Source organism: Taudactylus pleione, unplaced genomic scaffold (assembly GCF_031769625.1).
Source record: "Taudactylus pleione unplaced genomic scaffold, aTauple2 ptg000120l, whole genome shotgun sequence".
Taxonomy (NCBI): domain Eukaryota; kingdom Metazoa; phylum Chordata; class Amphibia; order Anura; family Myobatrachidae; genus Taudactylus; species Taudactylus pleione.
Genome location: NW_028284522.1, coordinates 7,255,810 through 7,278,307, shown reverse-complemented (window position 1 = coordinate 7,278,307; position 22,498 = coordinate 7,255,810). Strand labels below are relative to the sequence as shown.

The 22,498-nt window shown below is 43.4% G+C and overlaps 1 protein-coding gene across 8 annotated transcripts in view; it reads right to left on the bottom strand.

Annotated features, from left to right (window-relative positions):
- The window catches only part of HPS3 (HPS3 biogenesis of lysosomal organelles complex 2 subunit 1), an 85,674-nt gene that overhangs the window by 55,653 nt on the left and 7,523 nt on the right, over positions 1-22,498 (bottom strand). For 6 of the 8 annotated variants that reach the window (XM_088472055.1, XM_088472051.1, XM_088472056.1 and 3 more), the window contains exons 2-6: positions 21,410-21,812; positions 19,531-20,016; positions 17,747-17,933; positions 1,985-2,070; positions 516-693 (exon numbers count right to left, since the gene is read on the bottom strand). In XM_088472055.1, coding sequence (XP_088328181.1) covers positions 516-693; positions 1,985-2,070; positions 17,747-17,933; positions 19,531-20,016; positions 21,410-21,626 — 1,154 coding nt within the window. In that variant the 5' untranslated portion in view covers positions 21,627-21,812. The remainder of the gene's footprint in view (positions 1-515; positions 694-1,984; positions 2,071-17,746; positions 17,934-19,530; positions 20,017-21,409; positions 21,813-22,498) is intronic. The other 2 variants (XM_088472059.1, XM_088472058.1) reach the window with 1 other exon arrangement.

The window sequence follows — 22,498 nt, the reverse complement described above, 5'->3', positions numbered from 1 at the left end:
CCGGAGTTGGGATGCCGCGCTGAACCATTGATGAGACGGATGCTTGTAGCGGCTCTACAATACTGCTGTGACTGTCTCCCAATGCTGGCCGTGATCATGTACACCGGACTGTGAGGCTCGGATAGGTTCGAATTTGCCCGCCGAGTTCGGATTTTTCCCACCAAAAAGGCGGGACTCAGAAAGAAACAAAACGTCATCTTGCATGGACAAACATCATCATTCCTGGACAAATTCGAACCTATCCGAGCCTGCACATCCCTAATATATTACCATTACAATAAGTTAGTATTACAGGTATATGCTGATCGGGGTCAAACGTTTCAAAGTTGGGAAAAGTGGTAACAATACATGGAAGTAGAAGCTACATCCACTCTCCACCACAATGGACTGTTTTCAACGATGGGGCCATAGAAATAATTACTGATCACCCCCGTCACCTAGACTCATGCTCGGCGGCACAGAGTCACAAGCATATGCATCCTCAGCCTCTGAACACCTTATAGAGAGCAATGTACCTGGTAATAACATGTAGGAACTGTGGAGTCAGAACTGCCTGCTGGGACCTCTCTGGATACTGATAGACAGATATCAGCTCTACCACATTCACTAGAGTATACAAGTAGCCAGCATGCGGCATGGAGAAGAAACAAAACAGACTCAGCAATTCCTTTTCTGTACTTCTGTTTCTGGAATCTGCAAGAACATGGTTTTCTAGTTCAACATGAAAGAACAAAAATCAATATTATCTTGACTGTTACAACATTGTTTTTAAATTGAACCAATGTATGCCAATAGATTTCACATTAAGGCCTATTTTTACAATTTAAATTGCTTACACACTAAAGGCACACTAGAGGAGCCTTGACGATTGGCCTGGCGCTTATTCATATATTTGCAAATGTATGTAACTAATACCTCTGAATCTCTATTATTATGTAGGATTCAAGTATTTTTGATTTTGCTACAGTGTGCTGGACGGAAAATCCCTTTTTTCTGTGCGCATTGTTTTAACGTATTCACAACTCACATTCTACATCGATGGTAGGTTGGCTTTATGCTATAGTAACATATTATGGAAGCAGACACACAGACACATAACCGCCTCACAACGATGGCTGTGAAATTGCCAGGAACAGTCACCCACAGTTTCTGACAACCCAATTAAAAAATAAAAACAAAAACAAAATTAAAACAAAAAAACTTAAAAACTGTTAAAAAAAAAAATTCAGAAAGTGTAAAACATTTTAAAAACCTGTGTTTAGACATTGTAACATAATTATACTGAAATATAAGATCCATAGTGATTCATCCTTTCATGGTTATAAATCATAGCCATACAGTGTTATCTCTTCAGCTTATTTCTACTGTGTTAGAGTTTGACCTCCTCCTTATGGTGCTATAGTATGTTACAGACCAGAATGATAGTTAAAGAGAAGAAAAAAAAAAAAGATGACCATGCTGTTATTACATCATGAGACAAACAGTAAAGACTATGACTATTGGACTGGCCCTGAATTAGTTAAGGGTTTGTACTAAATAAAGAGACTTCTGTACAAAATTTATTTCAATCAGTCTTCCCTCCAATCTGCTGAAGACTGGACCGATGGAAGCTCACAGAGATCACGGATATCTAGTGAGAGAGGGAGTGCAGTGTACGGCTGTCTCACCATATCAGACAATGCGACAGAGGAAAGGAAAGTATAGTCTGTACTTCAGAATGTTAACAATTCTGAATGCTATAGAGAACATTGAAGTAGATGTAAAATGAACAATACACTTGTCAGCAAGTGTGTGCGTGTGTACAGGTCCATTCACATAAATGTGATTTCACAGTAATGTAATGTAATAAGCTAAATAAAGCAGTTAAACAACCACAATTACTGCCCATGTATATGAGGCCTTAAACTACAATACACACTATAAAGCACACACTGTGGACTGAAGCATGGGGAGGAATGAGTGGAAAAACTTCATTTTACTTTACCTGTCTTATACATAGGCTGGAACTGCAGAGAATGTAATCTTGTGCTTTCAACACTCAAACCATCTGTTAAGTCTGGTGCAAAACGCCTACAGAAAACATTAAAGCAGAAAGAAAACAAAATCAGAAAAACCAAAAGATTACTGCCAGAAAAGGATAAAAGTTTTGTTGTATAAAAAAAAAAAAAATAAAACCAAAAAAAAAAATACCCACATGGAATATGGACTAGCTACTGTGTGTTCCAGACACTACCCAGATTTACCTTTGATCGGTTAGAAATGTTTTTATACAGGTTGCATATACAGGTATTGAAGAGACAATACTTATACAACAGTAAAAGGAAATACATTATTAGCAAAAAATGAAACACACCTTACAACCTTTCCAGGATATCTAAACCTAGTTTGCGACAGTCGATTCACTTATAACAAGGGCCTATTTATCACATGGAGAATCGCCCTATCTGAAAACAAAATCTGTTTTATTTAACTCTACCAATGTTCTTGACAATTTATCAAATTAAGGGCCTGATTCAGCCACGGACGCAATGGCGATTACGGACGCAGATCGAGCAATGGTTTGCCAACACGCATGCGTTTAAGCCGCGCGCTACCCGTGCGTAGCGATCACATTGCAATTACAGTCACACAGAGGGATCCGTCACAAAGTGAGTGACAGGCTGTCAGCGTTTGGGGGGTGGTGACGGGGAGTGATCGGAAAACCGCAGGTGTGTCTGTCCGTTTCAACGCAGTTTTCTGGACATGCATAAATCAGCCACTGCGATGCTTACGCAGCATGAGAGAGCTCTGTGTGGGAGGAGACTTGCAGTGTTGCGGCTGGTCAGACTTGTTGTAAATGCTGCGTGACTGGTCGATGTAAGTCGATGGTACCGATGTTACGCAGAAGAGCGACATTGGACGGATATGAGAAGGCAGCGGTGGGCTTCTTTATGCCGGCTGAGCTTTGGTAGACATTTGCATATTTTCGCAGCTGCGTTCCGTGCAAAAACGCAGCTGCAAACGCATTAGCGTCCTCTGCTGAATCAGGCTCCAGGTACATAGTACATAAACCTACAATAATCTAAATAAAATTGTATTTATAAATGTTGTGACACGGTTTTAGCTTTATTGTAAAGTACTCAAATTTACTGGAAAAGGGAAAAAAAAATAATGAAAAAAAAAGGGGGGGTGAGCTGGAGTCTGGGCACCAAACTTAGCTTTTTCCCAGCAGCACAGGCTCCCTCTCCCCTATACACTGCCTCCAGTTAACTGAAGCCCAAGGAATGGAAGAGGAGTAAGGAGAAGGAAGAGCTGGCATACACACAGAGGGACTGCCCCATTATTTGCACCTCCGATCCACTGCCGTTTAATCTGGTCCTTATTCAGCACGGACATGGTAGCGGACGCGGCATACACAGACAGATTTTAGAGCAGCTGGTCCCTGCTTGTATTCGGTATCGCTTACTAACCCTTGGAGTGATTAACCACCCTGTGAATTATCGGGACTGTATTGGATATTACACCATAGCTCGGTCTACCTTTCTGGGTTAGTTATTCCTCCCGTTCTCCCTTGAGGGGGTAATGCGGTAAAATACTGTGTATCTCTTCCATCTCAATCTATTTGTTAAGTAATCTGGATACAAAATATCTCATACTGTTGGTGCAATCATCCAAACTATGTTCTAATGAGCACAACGGACTATTACAAATAACAAATTTACAATTGCTCCGAAATCTGTATGGACGGTATATGTGCTAATGCAAATTGACTGTTTATTGATTTTTTTACAGTTTGTTATAGAGATCACTGTATGTGCTGACATTTGTTGCCACTTACATTACTAATGCTGCGTACACACTGCACGACAGCAACGATCAGACGATCGTTGTCTGATTGTTCTGAATGTGCTCGATTGAGCATCCAGCACATGCAGCAGACCCCCCACTATAGTAAACAGGCTAATCTGGTCAATATCAACCAGGGCTGTCTGCTTGCACAGATGACGGTAGTTCGTTGTCAACTACTATACGAGGACGCACATCATTCATCGTATAGTCGTTAGCAGGGCTCAGATTTTAACGATAACAATAGGATCCCTATCGTTATCATCTGACAGCTTATCGTACTGTGTATACGGCCATAACAGTTCTTATTGTCATTTTTACTGTGCTATTATTAGTAAATAGGGTGCCATTTACCTTTTTTCTATTGATGCTTATAAAATAAATATTTTCTGTGACTCAGAAACTGACTTAGATTACACGAAGTACAGAAATAATAAGGCAGAGCGCTTAATGAGCCTGTACCGAAGTCGGGGCAGGAAGATCTGCCGAAGTGTAAGCCTGACAGATAGTCAAACGAAGCCAACAAGATAAAGTCTGTTTATTAACTGGCCAGCCCTGCTGGTTAAAGTCATATAATACAAAGAGGGAATTGGAACAAAGCAAATCCCTTGTCCTGTCCACATGTATACAGAGGGCCTTCACTACACCTAATGAGGCCTGCTCCATAGAAGAATCCTGTAGGCAAAAAGCAGGAACCACAATTTCTTAGTTGAGGTGAAACGGGGAAATACAACCTTTGGAAGATACCAAAAGGTGTATACGTAGGTCTGCCGGTCATGATGGATAATCAGGAAGGGAGAGTGGCAAGGCAAAGCTCTCAAATCTGAAACTCGACAGACCAACGCAATGGCTAGAAGGAAAACTATTTTTCACTTAAGCCAACAAAGACCCACCATATCTAAGGGCTCAAAAGGGGGGCCTGGAGGGCTTAAAGCACCAAGGACTAGTCCTGCGGTATTTTAATGACAACGGATGAGAAACCTTTGGCCCTTAGGAATAATATCTCAAGAGCCACCCTGTCAAAGCTAGTTGGGTCCGTGCTTCCACCCAGATCTGACCCAGAGACATGTTGGGTAGGAAAGGGAAGCTCCACAGAGCGTAAATGGACAAACCAAGGAGGTCGACATGCCAAGCCCTGCACAGCCAAACCGGAGCAATAAGAATCACTGTGCCACTCTTCAACTTCAATTTTTGTAGAACCAGTGGAATAATGGAAATTGGTGGAAAGATGTAAATGAGAGTGAATTATCACCTAACTGCGAGAGCATCTACCAGAAGAGCTCCCGGATCCCTGGTCTGTGAGCAGTACTGCAGTTTGTGGTTGTGGCGGGAGGCCATCTCGTCCGTATAGTCCCAGCAACATACCAGTGACTGAAAGACCTCGGGATAGAGGACCCACTCGCCTGCGTGAATGTTCTGGCAGCTGAGAAAATCCGCCTCCCAATTTTGGATTCCCAGAATGTATACCATCGACAGAGCCGGAAGGTAGTGCCCTGCCCACTGAAGAATCCGTCGCACCTCATTCGACTACAGGTGCCAACTTGATTTTTAAAGAAAAATGTGTAGATTTTAACTAGGCGCTACCTAATTGTCAGCATAGAAAAACCTCTAAACAAGTCGCCTAAACTTGAAAAAACAAACAAAACACAGAGGTAATAGCTCTTTGTGTCAATTATGTTCAGCAAATATTCTTTTCTTTTCTATTTCTGAAGATTTTCTTCCACATACATATCTCTGGTTCGACCCAAAATTACTCGGTACCGAGAGACAGAAAAAAATACCCAGAAATGTAACGTGTTATAAATAATAAACAGAAACGTCAATCCCAAAATCTTATGTATATAACACCAGTGTCCTTTAAATGTGAATGAAATTGATTATTTATGAGGCGATTGCGGTCACGTTGTCAGGTTGCACTTTGACGGGCTTGTGCAGGAGATGGAACTTTGCTTGACAAAGAGCCTTGTAGGCGCTTGAATCTCCAGGACGTTGATGGGAAGTAGACTCTCCTGAGCAATCCACCACTCCCTACCCTAGAAGACTGTCATCTGTATTGAGCAGGACCTAGCCGAAAAATACAGGGAGTACGGCCCTTGTCCAAATGAGATCGTTGGAGCCACCACATTAAAGAGTAATATCTCTCTTGAATTATCGTCTGAGACATAAGGTGTAGATTGGACTTGTTCCATCTGGCCAAAATCTCTAGCTGCAGAAGACATGAGTGAAACTGAGCATACTCCATCATCTCGGATATGGAGACTCGAATGCCCAAGACCTGCAAACAAGCATGAATGGACACCCGCCCCAGGAGGACCCAAACCGTGGTCTGCAAGGACAGGAGTTTATCCAACAGGATGAACATCCCCTGAACCGAGGTGTCTAGTAAGGCTCTTAAGTGAAGCATTTCCTGGGATGGTATTAAAGAGCATTTCCGGCAATTGATGATCCACCCGTGAGTTTGGAGAATATCCACTGTGAGATGGAGATGGTCATGAAGGGATTGGGCCAGAATAAGCAGTTTGTTCAAATAAGGTAATTTGGTAGTATGCGGACCCCCCTGCGTCTGAGAGACCATGCCATGACTGCTATAATCTCCATGAAAACAGAAGGAGCTGTTGAAAGACCAAAAGGTAAAGTCCAAAATTGGATATGTTTCTCCCTTACAGCAAACCTGAGAAAGCGTTGATTACATTTCCTAAGGAGAATGTGTAAGTAGGCATCCTGGATGTCCAAATACGTCATGACATCCCCTGTTTCCATGGCCAAAATTGTGTAACGCAGAGATTCCATGCAGAAGCTGGGAACATAGAGATACCTATTCAGCAATTTCAGTTTGAGAATGGGGCGGAACGATCTGCCAAGTTTCTGGATCAGAAACAGGTTGGAATTTTGACCAAGCCCATGCGGTGAAACATAAGTCTGGTTTTAGAGGACGGAGGCACAGCCATGACCCTCTGCAGTCAGTCACCCGGCACATAGCAGCAGCTAAGGTACCTTTTCCCTTTCTACAGGCACAGTTGGTTTCTTACTCCCTGGGTCTAGCCTGCACTGCACCAGCAACAGGCAGCCCTTGGAGAGTGAATCACATACAGTTGTTCTTCTTTCAGGGGTTAGGGACTTGGATAGAGACTGCTCACTCTTAGGTCACTGTGTAGCACAGGCACACCTACTTCGAGCAGCAGCACCCCAGCCCAGTGTCCTTTTTTCCCTTCCCCCACTTTCCTACAGCTTGCATTTCTGATAGTCTGATTGCAATATTATGTAACAGGCAGACGCTGGAAGGATCGCTTAGAAGCAGATATAATTTACTTTCTTCTATACCCCTATGTACTCTCAGCAAGTCCGTTCACATATTATTCACTGAATCTGTACATAAATTGCAGCAGCCACTTGTCAATGTGAAGTGAATAGGGGCAATTTACTTCTGAATCTAATCATCATGATCATACTGATCTCTGACCAAATGCAGGCTTAATTGTGTATACACAAGCATGATTCACACTACTGACTGCCAAAGGATTTATATATACACCTTTATCTCAGTGCTAATTGTATACAGATTATATGCTTAAAATAACAAGATTTTATTTGATCATTACATAATTTTCATTATTGCCTTAGTACAGAGTCTAATTTTTTAACCCAGTACTGAATCACATTGATTTTCCAATACTCTTACAGGTTATTACTTTATACAGAAATATGGTTGCTCTATATTACCATATACTGCCTTATGCTGCATACACATGGAGCAATATAAATGCCTGATTTGAACGATAACGATATCGTTATTGTTAATTTTTTGATCCCTACCAACGACTAGTGATGCACGGGCACATATGGACGATAGCGTCCATCGGCCGTGTATGGTGGCCAACCAGCTCGATATCGAGCAGGTTACTATAAGGACCAGCGATCATTGATCGCTGATCGCGGGTCGCTATAGTCGTTGGTTAGTTGGTGGTGTGCTGAATGATCGATATCGATCATCCAGCACACCAGGGAGGGTACAGGACGATCAGCCAGCGATATCGTATCGCTGGCTGATCGTTCCGTGTGTACGGAGCATCAATTGTGTTGTATACTAATATTGTTCTTAGATTTTTTATATATATATATATATATATATATATATGATACATTGCAGATGACAATCTTTTTTAAAGACTATGGGAATTGATGAGCTGCTATTTATGTTTGGTATTGCCGTGGTGACTGCTGCTTACTTTCATTAAGGAATTTTTTTCTTTGGAATTTGATATAAAACTTTATCCTATATATTTTTGCCAGGGGATAGTATTGCATTATTTCTAAAGAGAGAAATTGATTATTTTGCCAACTGTTCCCAATTGGATTTAATATTATTATTACCATACACATAAATCTGTGGTTATTTAAAGAATACATCTGATGAGTCTGAACCACATAAGAATAATTTTTTGGTCTCATAACTGTTGCAATAATACTTAACGATATACTGTAACACTGATTTGTGCCATTATTTGTTAAGCTGTGTACACAAGTAAAGATTTTCTGTCCAACCATCCAACTAGTTGATTGGTTGGAATGAAAATCTGGTAAGGTATGAAAGCAAATGACAATCAGCAATTTGCTCCCAAACGCCAGAAAATGGACAAAAACTGTTGTTTGAACAAATTGTTTAGATCAAACATTTAACAAACTTGTCTGACGACCATTTTCATCTGTTTTCTGGCATTTAGGAGCAAATTGCTGATCATCAGTTACTCCCATACGTTACCAGATTTTCATTCCAACCAATGAACTAGTTGGATGGTTGGACAGAAAATCTTTAGGTGTGTACCCAGCATTAGTGTGTTGTTATTCTATTGCTATATATGTGAGCTCTGGGCCTGATTCAGACCCGCTTGCGAGCGCCGAGCGCTCGCAAGCGGGTCGATGTTGGGCCAGTGCGCATGCGCACGAGGGAGCCAGCTCCGTCGTGTGCATGCGCGAGACACGCATAGCGACGGGGTCTCGTTACAAAGGGGGCATGCTGTCGATGGTGAGTGACAGCACGCCCCCTTTGGTGGGCGTGCCGAGGGCGTGGCTGCCCAGACGGAGGCGTTCCCATGGGAACGCCTACCGTCTGGAGCCGGCCCCACTGACATCACTAGTGATGTCAGTGGGAGTGCTTTTGACTCTGATAGAGCCAAAAGCACTCCAGGGCTTGCGGCAACGAGAACCTACCGCAAGGGTCTCGTCACAAGCCCGATGGTCGCGATGGTCTTGACCATCGCGACCGTCTTTTTGGCCGCTCGCTATAGCTGTGGGTGGTCACCCACAGCTGTGCGAGCGGCCAGGAGGCTGCTTTAAAAAAGAGAAGGACGGCCCTGATTCAGAGCGAGTGCTCTGAAAGAGCGCCCGGCTCTGAATCAGGCCCTCTTTCTTTTTAATAGGTGTTGGATTAGTAATCCACAAAGGAGAGTAGCCCCTCTTTCTCCTTACACTGGAATAAAACCCGCCAACTCTCTGAGACGAGGGAACAGGGATAATAACCCGGGAGGCCCGAATAGAGCTGATGACGTTCCATAGCGCTTCGCCTTCTCCCCCACCAAGACAGAGCAGCACGATCCCGAGGATAAGGACAGTTCCTGACAATTGTTTGCTATGTCACTTTATAACATGCGTTACCATGGGATGACCCAGAGCACTGAACAATATCGCACCACAGATAAACTAATAGGCGGTGCTATGGGGTCAGTACTACGGTAGAGTGGACACAATATAAACAAATAAGTGTTCACAGCATACAGACGTGCTATTCCAATCACTTAATTTTCAACAGAAAATACACAGGAAAAAAAAAAAAAAAGCAATAAAGTCAGTATAGATGATCCCTATATAGAAAACAAAGTACTCCTACACACTTTTGAAAACATGCACACAGAAAACATTCAGTGTGTAAGAGAATGGGCAATTGTTGCTCAACAACCAAGCCCCGAGAGGGAGGAAGGAGCTTAATTACAACCTTACCGGCTGGAATGAGGTATACAGGGAGGCAGGAGCCCTGGCGTCTCTGTGTAGCTGAGGCAGACACTGGGTTAAAATGCAACAGAGCATTGTAGGGAGGGAGGAAAGAGAGGAGATTCCACAACGGCTGGTATCCTGCATGAGGGGAGGAGCCAATAGGGAGGCTATTTTCCCCAGGGACATGGCCACCACTAATTCTTAGTGCCCCATTGCCAGTATCTTCCCTGGTCGTGTAGTGGGGGTGCGGAGATGACCTGGCCCGCACTGCTATTATCACTGGTGGCCTCCCTCACCGGCAGTAACAGCTGCTAAGTAGGCAGCTCCCTTCCCTACAAGCAGGGAGCCGCCTTACCTGTCCCCAATAAGTCCGGCTGCGGCTCCCGCCCCAGTGTGCTGGGGCCAAGACGGATTCACTGACCCAGTCGCCAGTGCTCTGCCCGCTGGCACTAGGGATTGTTGGTGCAACAGTGAGGGCGCCTGAGACACTGACTCACACTGCCTGCTATGAAAACAAATTAAAAGAAATAAAAGACAGTAAAATCAGTCTGCTTAATAGCAACCCCAAAAAAACGTGCCGACTCCTTGGACACCAAACGTAAGACTGGTCCTCTAGTGCTGGAGGCAGGGTATAGGGAAGAGGGAGCTTGTGCTGCTGGGAAAAAGTAGTTAACCGTTTGGTGCCTAGACTGCAGCTCACCACCTATACCTAGTGTGAACCCTGTGCACCCCCATGGAGGGAAAAAAAAAAAGCACTTCTTTAAAGAACAGTCTTTATAGAAAAACATAAAGGAATGTTGCAAACCAACTTGTCTTATAGTTGACAATATTCGATTTAAACAACTAGTCTATACCATAAAATGGATTACCAATTGCACAGTAGCACCGCAGTATAAAATGCAACACTTTAAAGGAGTAACAAACAGGGGCCATATGGGTTTCTAATCTTCTAAAGGGATGCCCATTACCCTTACATTTAGAAATAATTTAAAACATACAGTTAATAAAAAAATAAGATTTTTGGTACTTGCTGTTAAATCTCTTTGTCAGAATCCATCTGGGGGACACTTCTGGACCATGGGGTATAGTGAGGGTTGAGGAGCTAGCATTTAATAGGTTTACTTTTCTAGTGTATAAACTCCTCCCCTCCAAACCATCAGCCCGGCACGCCCTTTGGTGGGCGTGCCGGGGGCGTGGCTGCCCAGATGGAGGCATTCCCATGGGAACGCCTACTGTCTGGGGCCGGCCCCACTGACATCACAAGTGATGTCAGTGGGAGTGCGCCGAAAGCACTCCAGGGCTTGCGGCAATGAGACCCTACCACAAGGGTCTCGTCGCAAGTCTGATGGTCTTGACCATCGCGACCATCTTCCTGGCCGCTCGTTATAGCTGTGGGTGGTCACCCACAGCTATACGAGCGGCCAGGAGGCCGCTCTAAAAATTAAGAAGGATGGCCCTGATTCAGAGCGGGCGCTCTGTCAGAGCGTCCGGCTCTGAATCAGGGCCTCAGTTCCCTGCTATGTGCTGAATTATGGCCCTAATTCATCTGTTTGGACCCTTATGCCGGTTGTCCTCTCCAAATAAATTCTTAACACTCTCACCACGTCTAATAGACACAACTGACCCTGATCCATTATTTTACTTGGTTTAGCAAAAGTCGGTATCACAATTTCTTGATTACAATGAATTGCAGACAATACTTTAGGGTTAGAAGAGGGTAGTGTACATAATACTGCCCTATCTTCGTGAATCATCAGAAAGGGAAGTCTCCAAGATAAAAGCAATTAATTCTGAAACTCTTCTAACTGATTATATACAGCGCATCCGAAAAGTATTCACAGCGCTTCACTTTTTCCATATTATGTTATGTCATAGCCTTATTCCAAAATGGAATAAATTCATTGTTGTCCTCAAAATTCGACACACAATACCCCATAATGACAACGTGTAAAAAGTTTTTTTTGAGATTTTTGCAAATTTAATGAATAAAAAAAAAAAAAAAACCTCTAAGAAATCACATGTACATAAAAGGTATACGGTTAGCATGCCACTAGTTTTAATACCGCTGGACACAATACCGACATTGTAAAGATGACAGATGATATCCCGATCACAATGCAATACTGACAACAAAAACGAAAGTTATGGTATCCCGACGATAACAATATAGACAAAGACCAAACACCGACAAATGAAAATACAGATTGTGTTTAAATACCGATGTTTGATATGCCGACTGTATACAATACTGACAAACTTATAATGCCGACTATGTACAATACCGACAAAACAAAATTCGGGATAATAAGCTATTTAATTATCCAGCTGCATGTAATACTGACAAACTTCTAATGCCGACTATCATTTTAGCAGAATTTTAAAATATAATTTGAGGGACTTAAAAATATGCTTACCCCCATTTTCATGTACTCCAAATTTGATAGGAGTAGGTATTTAAAAAAAAAAAAAATCTAAGTACTATTCTTCATCACTTCTTCATAGCCGCAAATATGCACCGGCCGCGGCTATTAGAAACCCAGACTGCCTTAAGGAGATAAAAATGGGAGAACCCATAGTGATCCCCCTTGTCTAGACATCTTTAGGGGGGTTCCTGGAATATTTTCTGAAAATACCAGTTTTCTGGCAATACTTACCTTTTCGCCGGCTCCCGTTTTCATTGATTTCGAATTGAATACGGGGATAAAGCGGGCACGCGCCCAATACTTTGTGTAAGCTGCTTGTGTTGTACCTGTAAAAAAGCGGGCTAAAAGTTTAAAAAAAATTACATAGCCCCCCCAAAGCTTAACCAGCCCCAGACTTGCCAGCCTGTCCTGGTTTCTAAAACTACGGGGAACAAAATGCGTAGGGTTCCACCGTAATTTAGAAACCAACACCAGGCTGCAGGGACCAGTCCTGGTTTTAAATATAGTGGGGAACGAAAAAAAAAAAAAAAGACGTGGGGTTCCCCCTATATTTAAGACCAGCACCAGACCCAACCGACCGGGGTGTAGTGCACAGGCTGTAGACCCAACTCCCCCGAGATCACCGGCTTGCGCTGACCGACTTGGGGTGCTAATGCTTTGGACCTGGAGCCCCGGTGATTGGGTCTCCAGGCTGGTTATCCCGAATTTTGTTTTGTCGGTATTGTACATAGTCGGCATTATAAGTTTGTCGGTATTTTATACAGTCGGCATATCAAACATCGGTATTTAACCACAATCAGTATTTTATACTTTCGGTTTTTTAAAGATTAAAGTATTATCATATGGAGGGATATCTTGGCTGTGTGCTTAAAGTCGTTGTCCTGCTGAAAGATGAACCGTCGCCCCAGTCTGAGGTCAAGAACACTCTGGAGCAAGTTTTCATCCAGGATGTCTCTGTACATTGTTGCATTCATTTTTCCCTCTATCCTGATGAGTCTCCCAGTTCCTGCCACTGAAAAACATCCCCACAGCATGATGCTGCCACCACCGTGATTGACTGTAGGGATGGTTTTGGCCTGTTGATGAGCAGTGCCTGGTTTCCTCCAAACATAACGCCTGGCACTGACGCCAAACAGTTCAATCTTTAAGTCTCATCAGACCAGAGAATTTTGTTTCTAAAAGGTCTGAGAGTCCTTAAGGTGCATTTTGGCAACTCCAGGCGGGCTGCCATGTGCTTTTTACTAAGGAGTGGCTTCCATCTGGCCACTCTACCATACAGGCCTCATTGATGGATTGCTGCAGAGATGGTTGTCCTTCTGGAAGGTTCTCCTCTCTCCACAAAGGAATGTTGTAGCTCTGACATCGGCTTCTTGGTCACCTCCCTAACTAGGGCCCTTCTCCCACGATCGCTCAGTTTAGACCGCCGGCCAACTCTAGGAAGAGTCCTGGTGGTTCCGAACTTCTTCCATTTATGGATGATAGAGGCCATTGTGCTCATTGGGACCTTTAAAGCAGCAGATATTTTTCTGTACCCTTCCCCAGATTTTTGCCTCGAGACAATCCTGTTTCGGAGGTCTACAGACAATTCCTTGGACTTTATTTTTGGTTTGTGCTTTGACATGCACTGTCAAGTGTGGGACCTTATATAGACAGGTGTATGCCTTTCAAAATCATGTCCAAACTACTGAATTTACAACAGGTAGACTCCAATTAAGCTGTGGGAGCATCTCAAGGATGATCAGTGGAAACAGGATGCACCTGAGCTCAATTTTGAGATTCATGGCAAAGGCTGTGAATACTTATGTACATGTGATTTCTTGGTATTTTTTTAATAAAATTTGCAAAAATCTCAAAAAAAACTTTACACGTTGTCATTATGCGGTATTGTGTATAGAATTTTGAGGACAAAAATGAATTTATTCCATTTTGGAATAAGGCTGTAACATAACAAAATGTAGAAAAAGTGAAGCACTATTAATACTTTCTGGATACACTGTAGATAAAAGAGAAAAATAACTTTCCAAGTTCCCCACTTCGAGTCCACCTCCTGCAAAGGTTGGCATCTGAAGCACTGACAGAACCAAATCTAGATCCCAAGGCTGCCACTGCTCAAAACAAATCTATTTGAGGATCAATTTTTTTTTCTCATAGATCTTAGAAGGCCTGCAAAGATTGCCATGACTTTTGTATAAAAAAAAAAAGTAGCTGTAGCTAAACGAAAAGGAAGAATCATGAATTGGAAGTCTTCCCTCATCCGCAAGTCTTAAAAGGACATTAATGGACTTCCAAAGAGGGCATCAATTTGTTTGCCTCCATTATGTTCATGACTGTTCTTACAGATTCCATCCTGAATTCGTCAACTTACAGAGTTGTATTTAATTCCTTAAAACGTTAGAGGAATCTGTGACTCCCATCTTGTTTTAGGACTAAAAACAGATTGGAATAAAATCCCTTTGCTTTTTTACTGCTGTTTGATGTTCTGGTACTGGGACAACCACTACAGAGTCCGGAATTGCTTGATCTAAGGCCTGAACACATTTGTCTGTTGCTTGGTACCTTTTGGTGGAGGACCTGAAAGACTGAGAATGTAACCTCTTTCCATTATAACTGCCACCCATGTGTCTGAAGAAGATCTTCTCCATTGGTCCCTGAATGACAGAAGATGGGCATTCACCATAGACACTTCTAGGTGTATGCACTTCTCATTAGGACATCTTATCCTGGCACTTCATGTTCCCTGGCTCCTTCCTGCTCGTTCTAGGTTGTCTTCCTCTATGTGCAAAACATTGGAACAACAGTGTCTGTCCCTTAGCTCGAAAGGGTGTATATAACTGCCCCTGTCTAAAGGGTGGATGAAAGGGAATAATCTTAGATCTAAAGAAATTATCTATAGGTAAAATTAACGTTTACCTCCAGTGTCCTCTGAGATTCTCTTATTTAGTTCTAAGCCAAACAAAAGCTTTCCTTCAAAAGGTAAGCCCTCCAAAAAGGTCTTGGTATCCACGTTACATCACTTTAACGAAGAATGTGTTTTGCCACAACCGCTAGCCCAGAAACATTAGACTATAATAAAGACTCATCGAAAGGTGCATTAACACAAATAATGTGCTCCTAATTTAATCTGTTCTGCAAAGGATAAAAGATAAGAATTCAATCTGTCCGACTGGATACCTTTTAGGTCAGTCCACTTTTCCTTTTCCTTAGCTACCCAAGCTATACTAATACATAGGCTATTTTACTGTTAGGTATTGGATACAATGGAGGAAATTTGCATGGGACATAAGTCTTCTTTTGAGTATTTAGCGATTGTTCAGGCACCTAATCAAATTATTGTGAAGATGAAGAAAATAACAGATTTTCAGTCTCCTGATTTTCTACTTCCCGAAGGAACAAGGGGCCTGATTCAGAGCCGCTCGTAAGCGGCCGCTCGTTCGCTCCGAGCGATGTTCGCACATCTGCGCATGCGTATGGGTCGTAATGTGCATGCGCCAACCAGTCAGTGCGGTCGGAAAACGTGTGTTCGCAAAATAGCGAGTGCCTGCTAATTTGAGTGACAGGATGAGGCGTTTGTGGGTGGTAACAGGGGAAGGTGCTTGAAAACGGGGAGTGGAGATCCGAACGCAGGCGTGCCAAGGGTGTGCATAATTAACAAAGCAGCGTCATCGACCATGTCACTTGGTTGTTTCTTAGCCTGAACTGTTTGCATGATTGCGGTAGGAAAATCCAACCACAAGCACTGCGGGCAGTTCAGACGCCTTTCGATGTACTCGATCAATCTAATAAATAGTGGAGATGACATATGATGCGAGCGGCCAGGGGGAGTCTTTACAAAATAGCGAGCGCATGTTTCGTTCACTCGCTCAGACATAGAGGCGTCAACAGACCACAAAGAGCGAGCGCTTAAATAGCTGTCCTCCTACCTCTCTGACCATTCTTTCTCAGTCTCCTCTCATGACTCCACTGCCCCATTTCCACTAACTATAGGTGTGCCTTGAGGTTCAGTTCTTGGACCTCTCAATATGTCCCTCTTTACATATTCTTTAGACGAGTCCATCAGCTTTTTTTGGCCACCAATATCTATGCTGATGACACTCAGATCTACCTCTCCTCCTCTCTCATATCTCTAACTGCCTCTCTGCTATTTCTTCCTGGATGTCCCAGAACTTTCTTAAACTTAACATGTCTAAGATTGAGGGGATCATCTTCCCACCCTCCTGAATAACCCCACAATGTAATTATCTACTGACAGCACAACAATCTCTTCTATCCCCCAAGTGCGCTGTCTTGGAATTATCTTTGACGCCTACCTCTTCTTCAAGCCATACATTCAGGCCTACCGTTTCCAACTCTGAAATATCTGCATTAGACCCTCTCTCACCCTGAAGGCAACTAAGACCTTCAGCCACTCACTGGTCATCTCTAGATTAGATAAGAGGAGGTCACTGTAGTCCAGTCTTCCTGACTCCCACCTCCCTCCATGTCTTCAATACTGCTGCTGGGCTCATCGACTTCTCCAAATGTACTACATCTGCCTCACCTCTCCTACAAGCCCTACACTGCCTCCTCTTTCCCTTCAGAACCCAATTCAAACTTATCACACTCACTTACAAATCCCTCATCCAATCTTCTGATCTTATCTTTGCTCCACAAATTAACGCCATCTCTCCTGCCAACTGAATACTTCCCCCGACTCCAAAAAGATTTTGCCTGTGCGGCTCCCTACATCTGGAACTTTCTCCCGCACCCTATCAGACTCTCCACCTCTTTACAAAACTTCAAACAGGCTCTCAAGACACACTTCTTCATCAAAGCCAACCAGCTCTCATCCTAACCCACTGCTCCATGCCCCCTGCTCACTGTCTCCCCAATCTATGTCACAACTGCATGACTGCCCCCTACACCCACCTTTCTTCAGGCCACCAAGCACGTGGACGGCCAGCACCCAACTCCTTCCTACAGTCCTGCATCGGGCTGCTGTAATATGTAGGTAAAGAGAGAGCAGGGAGTGGGAGAAAGGTTAAAACAATTCTGGGTGCAGATAAAAGTAAAAAGTAGCAAAAGAAAAAATAATTAGCTGACCTACTCCTTTAGCACCTAATTTTAAACTGAGAAAAGGTTTAGCGGGGAGGAGCTTATATGTTTGAAAAAGTTAACCTATTAAATGTTAGCTTCTTAACCCTTACTATAGCCCATGGTCAAGAAGTGTCACCCAGACAGAAAAAAAAAAAAAAGACAATAAAAGGAGAGATGAACTGGGAGCTGTGGCCCTTAGAGCTACCAGTTACCCATCATTACTTTAGAACAGCAGTGTTGAGAACTGATTAGGATTTATTTAACAGAATGTAAATGTACAGTAACAAAACAATTACCTCTCATGGAACCAGTGTACGTATGATTAAAAAAACAAGTGTCTGACTGGGCATAGTACAGTAGGTTTTCTTTTTTAATGAATAACCATAAACTCAAGCCCCCGTGTACAGTATTTCTCTTTCACTGTATATGGTATTTACCTGTACAGTATGTAATTCACATAGAACGGATTTTGCAAATCGGTGGATAACCCTGTTGACTCTGGGATCACTACAATGTTGCAGGGTTTACACTCTTCGCCAATAAGTTCCACAGGCCTATCACACATGACAAAATCCTCGCACTCTAATGGATGAGATGATGCCAATGAAAGAGTATCTTTGCTACCTAAAAAGTTTAAGAAAGAGGGTGTTATACAATTGAAATCATCAATAGCTACATTTTTAATAAAATTATAATTTTAAAAAACTATTACAGTACATCATCTTCAAAAATGGAGTATTTGAGGTAGGCTCCCTACACACATAGTATGATTTTGTATAAGAGATCATTGATCTTAGGCCCTCATTCAGACCCACTCGCGAGCGGCTGTCCGCTCGCAAGTGGGTGGATGGTCTGCACTGCGCATGCGCACGACGGAGGGAGCTCCGTCGTGTGCATGAGACGCGACGAGCGAAGGACTTTCCTTCGCTCGTAGTGTCTCATCAAAGGGGGCGTGCTGTCGATGTTGACTGACAGCACGCCCCCTTTGGTGGGTGTGCCGGGGGCATGCCTGCCAGACGGAGGCGTTCCCTTACCGTCCGAAGCCGGCCCCACTGACATCACTAGTGATGTCAGTGGGAGTGATTTTGGCTCTGATAGAGCCAAAATCGCTCCTGGCCTTGCGGTTGAAAAACTCAACCGCAGGCTTCTGCTCGCAGTTTCGATGGTCAAGACCATGGCGACTATCATCCTGCACGCTCGTATATGCTGTGGGTGGTGATCCACAGCTATACGAGCGTCCAGGAGGACGCTCCATATTAATGGAGGTGGGCCCTGATTCAGAGCGAGCGTCCGGCTCTGAATCCGGGCCTTAGAACCGAAATCAGCTTTGTAAAGACTGTACAAAACGCATGAAGGACCATACTGTGTGTGTGTGTGTATATATATGTCCTGGAAACAATGCTTGGGTATGCACCAAAGCTGAATCATTCCTTAGCAACCTATACTGCTGTCTAGGGCCAAGGTTTGCACAATATATATATTTTTTTTTTAAAGGAGGGGAGAAAGGGGGCCAAAATCAGTATCTTGCATAGGGCCCATGGCATCTTAATCTGTCTATGATGACTCCGGAATGATCTGTATTACATTAGCATGGTGTTCACTAGTATATGAACGGAGCTCAGAAGCCAAGCACCATATGTGGAAGTAAACCAATCATGTGCACAAATAATAAAGTAGAACAGCCATGTTTTCTTCAACACATGTGCTTTTAGCGTTTAGGCACGCACCTTCCATACATAACTTTACACAGACACAATAACAGCATTTGTAACTGACCCCCTTTAAGTTTATATATACACAACAGTGCATATCATTAAGATGAGTACAGGAGAAATTAGCATTTGGCAAATTTGTAAAGAAAATATAAAATAGCTTAAAATATCACTGGACACTGTATGACATTATAAAGCAACAGACAAAAGTAGCAGCTCCTAGGATGCAGTCAGTCTGTACCTATAGTAGCCCCTCTCATTTTTATGAGCAATCAGAGGCTTTTACTATAAGAAAAAAAAGCAGTGTCATAATTTACTACTATTTTGAGGTCAGGGTGAGCAGTACCAAAAATAACAGATCATCTCAGCACACGAACTACAATACTTGTTTCAAAATAGAGGTGTATTCTATATCAACCTGTAGAATAGTATTTTAAAAGGTATATTGTGCAAAGTTGATGGTTGTTGCAAAAGCATACGCACTATATATATATATATAAATTTGTTACCTTTTTCTGGGAATGTTTGTAAATCTGTCAGATTTTTTGGTCTAGTAAGGGATCCTTTCAGGGGCTCAGAGGCCACCCTAACCACCAAGACTTCCAGATCACTCGAGATACCAATATAACCGGCACAGAAAGATACCTGTGTAGGTACAATTCCAGTGATGTGTATAACCAGGGATCTGTCAAAATCTAGCACAGATGCATCTCCGATGGAAATGTACTTCAAGCGGAAGACCATTAGCTTGTTCTTGCAGCCAACCAGGAGGTCTCCTAGCACAGGACAGCAAGAGAGGCAGAGGGGGTTTTCAGAGAGTGGCATTTCTATGATTTCCATTTGGTCTTTTGAGACCACAGTATGTAGAGAGTCTAAATGGAGGCCAACCATCCGCACACTGACTCGGGAGCTCCCGGTAGATGGACATCTACAGTTCACATATGTCCGCAGAGAGGATATATTGTTTTTCTCCTCAATGGTAACCAAGTAGTCTCCTGAGGGGTAAAAATGTGACGGAGATGAGCTTATTTTTGATAAAGTAACATTATAATTGACCCTAAGGCTACATACATGCTTAGGACTTTAGATGTGTTTATGGAATACATAAAGTTGATATCACATTATGGATTATAAACATGTGATCAAAAAATTACAAACCTGTCTATGTGCACTCATAATCCAACTGCGCTAATATCTTTCATACCTTAAAATCAGGCTGCTTAACCTTAAGGTGGGTACACATTAGGACGACCGACAGTCGTGCAGATGGTCGAGACGTTTCCCTTCGCCCCAGACCATCACAGACTAGACCATTTAATGGATGATGGAACACCACCTCGTTCCTTCCCTTATTAAAATGCACTGCCACATAAACAATATAATTTGTGACCGTGCAGCATGGTCAACCAAACGATCTCATATGTCGTCCGCGGGAGGGCACAATTGTGCATATGCTTTAGACGATTTGTCGTTCCAATATGGCAAATCGTCCCGATATTCTAGTGTGTACCCACCTTTAGCGCCAAATGAACTACTAGTAAATAGTGAAAGTGCAATAAGATGATTCCTGTAATTCAGTAACAAAAGGTTCTTAGTTCAAGCAGTCCCTGAATCTGTAAAGTCAATAATCTAATATTCATTTGATCCACTTTAGTTGGCCTGCATATTCCTCATTGTCTCTTCTAACATAACCACAGCCTTACTGCAACTTATACCCCTTTTCCACCAAAATTCCGGGTCTGACCAGGAGTTGGAACAGGGTTCCTATACGGATCAGACCGAGTCGGCACCGCTCACACCGCAGTCAGGTCTGCATAGACCCGGCTTTTCCGGCGTGAAAGTGGACGCTTGGAGATGACGTAATCTCCAAGCGCCACTGAAGCCGGACCAATCGGCCGGCTTGCGGCGCACAGCAGGTCATCAAGACCCGGAGTGCGCTGTACACAAAGCAGGGTTTCACGGGCTAAGCCCGTGTTAAACCCTGCTATTTACCTGGGCTGGATTGCCAACCCTCACCCATTTACACCAAGGAGCTGCCCGGGTTAACCCTGCAATAACCCAGGTTTTAGCTCCGGTGTAAAAGGGGTATTAGTCTAATCCATCTGATTTTGTGAATGTAACTCATAGCACTTTTACATAAATCTATTAGTATTTCAGGTTTACTGCAGAGGTTCCCAAAATCGGTCCTCAAGGCACCCTAACAGTCCAGGTTTTAAGGATATCCATACTTAACCAAAGAAGAGTTAATTATTACCTCAGTCAATTTGATTGCTCAAACATGGATCTCTCTAAAATCTGAACTGTTGGGGTTCCCTGAGAACCATATTTGGGAAACTCTGGTTTTGTGGCTCTATGATTTAATATCCCAAGCTGATGGCCCAGACTTACCTATTTCACTGTAGTTCATATGCAACACTTTCCCCAGGGTGTTAAAGCTGCACACTGGTTGGCATCGCTCCTTGCACACGTTGAACACTTCCACTTTACAACCACCAGCACAAGTCACAAACACACTGTCCCGACCACAGCAAAACACCTCTGGCGCCTGCTTGGTGGGCACAATCCTTTGCGAGCCAAAGGGATGGCAATTGTACAGCAGCACCATTTTTCTTTCTTGCTGATGAATTTAGAGCAACAATATAGAGTTCACAAATCTCTCCAGTTAGACATCTTGGTCATTGGGGACAGGGTTAGTATAAATGCATCGCCCATGCAGGGAATTATCTAGAGCTCTAAAGACAAACATTGCCCAGATATGTAACTGTGACCAGAAGCAAAGTCTCTTGTAGCCCTATAAACAGAACAAAGGAAGACAAAATATGAGATATGGTAAGAACTTATCCTTGTTATCTCTATTTCTACGAAGTCCATAGGGTTCCACAGGATACCTTGGGGTATAGGTGTGACGTCAGTCGCAAGGCACCAAAGAGTTAAGCTTTCAGCCTCCCAGGATGCACTAGGTCCCCCTCCTATACCCAGTCCCCGAGCCAAGGCACCTCAGTTAGTTACCAAGCCATAGGCCGGAGGAGGAGAAGGAAGAGAGAGAACAAAGATCTGGACACATACAAGAATCACATTCTCACCAGAGGGAGACGGAAAACCGGTGACCAGAGCAAAGCCCATCTGCAGCACAGGTGCGGCAGGGCGGGAGTCCTGTGGAACCCTATGGACTTCGTAGAAATAGAGATAACAAGGGTAAGTTCTTACCATATCTCATATTTTCTACTTCAGGGTCCATAGGGTATCCACAGGATACCTTGGGTATGTCCCAAAGCAGTATCCTTTAAGGGTGGGGACGCTCCTGTGCAGAAAGGAGAATCCGCCGCCCGAAGGAAGCATTCTGAGAGGCGAAGGTGTCAAACCTGTAATACCTCACGAAGGTATGGACAGAGGACCACGTAGCAGCCTTGCAGATCTGGACTGCAGAGGCACCACGTCGAGCTGCCCACGAAGGACCCACAGACCTAGTGGAATGAG